At 40.3% G+C, this 4,976-nt stretch overlaps 1 protein-coding gene across 1 annotated transcript in view; it reads right to left on the reverse strand.

Annotated features, from left to right (window-relative positions):
- Window positions 1-4,976, reverse strand: part of LOC107666746 (regulating synaptic membrane exocytosis protein 2-like) — a 175,734-nt gene that overhangs the window by 3,683 nt on the left and 167,075 nt on the right. Inside the window, exon 26 of the mRNA XM_016458178.1 lies at window positions 45-186. Coding sequence (XP_016313664.1) covers window positions 45-186 — 142 coding nt within the window. The remainder of the gene's footprint in view (window positions 1-44; window positions 187-4,976) is intronic.

Consider the following 4,976-nt stretch of genomic DNA (forward strand, 5'->3'; position numbering starts at 1 on the left):
ATATTTGTCAGCAGGGTTCTATTTGCACGTGTTTTGTTACTTACTTTCCCTCTGAGCTGTAGCTGTTCATGCTGCCATCAGTGGATTCGCGGCTGGCCTGCCTGGTCATCCTGCTTCTCATCTCTACAGCCAGTCCCGTCTCCGTGCTCCTCTGGATAGTGCTGCGCAGCTTCTTTCCTCCTGCTTCTACAGAGACAGAGACAGTTTGTCAGTCAGGATATCAAGACGTCTCAGGCAGAGTGATGAAGGACACGTTTCTGCACATCGCCCAACACGAAACCAAAGCCTCACACGTGGCTCAGATGTGAGAGCTGATGTGCTGTTGATCGAGACGGTGTGATATGAAGGTCCAGACACACGTGGGGTTCTGCTCCCACAGGATGGAACGAATTCAACAATTTCTTGTTTTAGATGCACTGCATCTATATCTGGCCTACAGACATGCCATAGTGTCCATTAGATGTAGGGTGATTTGACATGACGGGTTATGCAGGTGCACTGAACCAGAATTAGGCATGACATGACCATGTCTGAAAAATAATAGGGCTGCCCATAATGAAAAACCAAATTTCAATAGATAGGAGAGAGAAGGAAGGCTACCGGAAGCAGACATGGCTGAGCTGCTGAAATTAAACCATTCAATCGCAGGTCACACACGGCAGGCTTGATTTTCTTTTCATTCAATGTCATCCGCCTCTGCTTTCGGCCCTGAGACGTAGCTGAACACAAGAGGATGACGAACATAGCGCCGGATGTGACTGTCCTTTTCTGTACTAACTGCACAGTCGTATATAACAATCAAAAACACGGTTGTGCTCTTGTTGAACTTGACCGAGATACAGTAAACCTGAGAAACAATGATGCCCAATGTCAGAGGACGCAATTCAAACTAACCTGAAAGCGATAGTCCACCCAAAAATTAAATGATTCTGTCATTTACTCACCCTCATGTCGTCGTTCCAAACCTGTATGACCTTCTTTTTTATGCAGAACACAAAAGAAGATATTTTGAAGAATGTTGGCAACCAAAGAGTTTCGGTTCCCATTGACTTGCATTGTACTTTTTGTCCATATAATAGAAGTCAGTGGGAACAAAATCAGTTTTTTACCAATATTCTTCAAAATATCTTCATTTGTGTTCCACAGAAGTTAGTCAGTCATACAGGTTTGAAACAACACGAGGGTGAGCAAATAATGACAGAATTTAAATTTAGAATTTAGGCTGTCAATTTATTAAGCCGTGTTTTCTGATCATGTCTTTAAACATCTCTATTAAATTAAGTGACACAATCTTCATGACAATTAAGCACATTTTCCCCTCAAAATGGTCATTTTAAATAAATAAATGTATTAATAAATTTAAATAATCATATATTAATTTGTAAAGTATTTATACATCATGATAGTATTCATGCTGTACTGCCTTTAATTTATGCAGATAAAAAAAAAAAACACTCTATTACAGTATTTATTTATTTATTTATTTAAAGATTTTGGGGTGAAATGTGACCTGAACATGTTCTCCTGAGATTCATTCAATGATGAATATATTAATGTATTAACTAAAATCTGGTTGCACCTACACATCACACAAAAGGTATTTGTTCTGCAAGATATGAAAAGTCACATGATATTTCCAATGATATTAATCTCTAGAGCGACTGAATGGGGAGAAAGAGAGAGAGATGCTGTAGAGAAAGGAAATCAAACACCTTCAAGGTCCCAATGATGCTTGATAAACCATCAAAACGCACTGCACAATTATTAAGTGCTATAAAACTGTCACAGCAATTTATGCACATAAATAAATATTTTACAGACAGCCATGCACAATTCTGCCTATTACTTATGCAAACTCCACCAGAAACCATAAATGACCACAAACCTAATCAAATATGAATTAAAAACAGTTGGTATGCTCTATAACACCAATATATCCTGCAAAACGCATGAACTTTGACATGCAAGATGCTCATTTGGACCTCTCCATGCGTGACACATCTTACCTCCATCCTCCTCATCAAAAGAGTTCATGCAGGGGAAGTAGACAGCCAGCGCTTCGAAGGAAGCCGACAGACTCATGCGGCTCTGGGAGCGCTGCATGCGGCCGCCGGTGCTGCCTGCACCCGTGCCCGTGGTGGACGTAGCATCGTGGCTTTGCCTGCCCATGTTTACAGCCGGGCCGATCGGAGAGGATGCTGTGATGCTGAGACTGTGGATGATGGGCTGAACTCAGAGTGCAGAGCGCTCTTAAACAACATTTAAAGTCTGAGTTTGTTTTGGGTTCTTCAGCTGGAGATTGTTCTGCATCGACTGATCTCCCTGGAGTATGCAGCATTAGTGTGCGTTCAGCGCAGTGAAGCTGTCGGCTCTCCTTAAGCTATCTCCTTTCTAACACGCACAGGAGGGGGGAGGAGGCGGAGCCTGGCTCCCTTTCTTGCATCCTCCCCCGGCCAATCAGAGGCAGCGGTGTGGCTCAGCGCTTCAAATGCTCCTCCAGGCGCATGAGCTTTACCCAGAGATACTGCAAATGTGTGTGTGTGTGTGTGGCCATTAGGAACCTGAGCATCTCTTGCCCTGACTGTCCACATGCACAGTCACCCACAGTTCACGTGTTAAACACACACACAGGCTGATAATTCCTTCTTTCTCTTCGGCTCTTAAAAAGCTGAGATTTATTTTGCCGTGCTGACGTGCATCTTTTATCTCGGGCCTCCACCTCTCTCTTCACTATCTCCCAGTGTAAATGTTTGCCACAAAAACAGCTGAATCACTGCTATCCCAGAAAAATATCCCCGCGAAATGCATTGCAAATATGTGCGTAGTCAAAACAGGAATAGCAGCCATATCCAACCATTTTCAACAGCCACTTAAGGTGTCACGTTCAGAGAGAAACAAGAATCTGGGTGTCTAATGAGGGCTAAAATAGTAGATTTTTGTATTATGCAAAATTTACAACCATGATGCCAGGGTGCATTCTAGGACAATGCTATGTGGTTTCTGCAGTGTCCTGAAAGGTAAAATCACTTAAAGTCTCTATGACAGAATTGTCAGTCTTTTCTGAAACGTAATGACAGCTATACATTTTCATGATTAAAGACCCATTTAGTCTATATTTAAAAATATATAACATGGGTGTTGCTCAAAAAAAAAAACTATATATATATATATATATATGATTTCTGAAGGATCATGTGACACTAAAGAAGGAGTAATGATGTTGAAAATTGCATCACAGGAATAAATTACATTTTATAAAAGACATTTTAAATTATTGTTGTTTTACATTGTAATATTTCACAATATTAGTGTTTTTACAGCCTTGGTGAGCATAAGACATAAGAGACATACACACACATACTCTATATATGGTGTCTTCCATATCTGAGTATGTATTTTATATCGGTCACTATTGTGATTTGGTATCTTGTAGTCATTTAGATTTGTTTATGGCTCTTATTGTGAGGTCTGAATTTCTTCTAACAGACATGAAGGAACATAACACGGTGTACCGTTACTCCCAAACCTGCCAGAATGCACTCTCATCCTGATTCACTGCCAAATACGAGTCTTCTGGAGGCGTGAAACAGCACAGGGGGCAGAGGTGACGTCTCAACATCCTCATAACACAATACAGCAAAAGGAAGGAAGCAGACAATTACTGCACAGTGACTGAACTAAGTCTAAACTAGACTTTGACTGTGAAACTCACCAGGACTGGCAGCCAGAGAATAGGCTTTTTTAGACACTCAACATTTTAAATGCTAAAGTCAAACACAAAAATTCTATTTACCCACATGTACAAACTGGACAATCTGAGTCTTAAATGAAGCACAAGCAAACTAAATTAACTCTCCTGAGCTATGCTAGAGAAATAAAACTTTCCCTGGGCTGCTACATAGAAAACCATGCCAACATTTGATAAATCTCTAAAACTCCTCTATTGCAAGCACTTTCGCTAATACTGAGCACATGACTTAATAATTGCAGCAGTCTGAGACCACAAACAAGGAACTACAATATAAACCAAATGAAGTCAACTCAATCAGTCATAAGGTTTCAAAAAAGCGAAGATTAGAGGAAAACCTTTATGAATCAGTGTATTCAATCAATCAGCAACTACAATATAGTGGCTACTACTAAAAAAACACAGATGATATCACTGGACAGGCTATACCAAAGCTTCCTTTGTGCAACATCATTTCAAATGAACAAACCTCTTCAGAATGTTTTCCCCTGCAATATCCATTGTAAAAAACTATTCATCTGTGGAAGTTGGTCACAGTCATTCAGTAAATGGTTCAAGAGCTTCAACTGGCCTACAGTCCCATTATTTGGACAAATGTCAATTGTCAGTTGTGTAGAACTATGGTTTTAAAACACTGTCCTTTAAAATGCTATTTTGAGGTAAAGAGCTAATGTTACTCGGGACTAGTTTATCTACACCAGGGGCCTGATGTATAAACGTTGCGTTCACACAAAATGGGCATGTAAATGTGCGTACGCAATTTTCCACAAACATATCGGGATTTATAAAAAATAAACTAGGCGTAAATATGTGCGCACCGTACGGACACTCTAGACCAGGGATCCTCAAATCTGGCCCACGAGATCCACTTTGCTGCAGAGTTTAGCTCTAACCCTAATCAAACACACCTGAGCATGCTAATCAATGTCTTCAGGATCATTAGAAAATCACAGGTAGGTGAGTTTGATCAGGGTTGGAGCTAAACTCTGCAGTGCATTGGCCCTCCAGGGCAAGATTTGAGGAACCCTGCTCTAGACCATGCATATGCACTCTTTTACTGGAGTGAGCGAAATAAGGAAGCAAACATTTGACATACACATTTAGATTAAATATGACACTCTGAATAATGAAGTTAAGCACTGAAATTTCATGAAATGATTATCCAGAAATTACAACATTTGTATATGAATTTAAACAGAAATATTTGCAGTGGATGTGCTGCTTTCGA

The sequence above is a fragment of the Sinocyclocheilus anshuiensis genome, unplaced genomic scaffold, assembly GCF_001515605.1.
Source record: "Sinocyclocheilus anshuiensis isolate Anshui unplaced genomic scaffold, SAMN03320099.WGS_v1.1 scaffold267, whole genome shotgun sequence".
Taxonomy (NCBI): Eukaryota; Metazoa; Chordata; class Actinopteri; order Cypriniformes; family Cyprinidae; genus Sinocyclocheilus; species Sinocyclocheilus anshuiensis.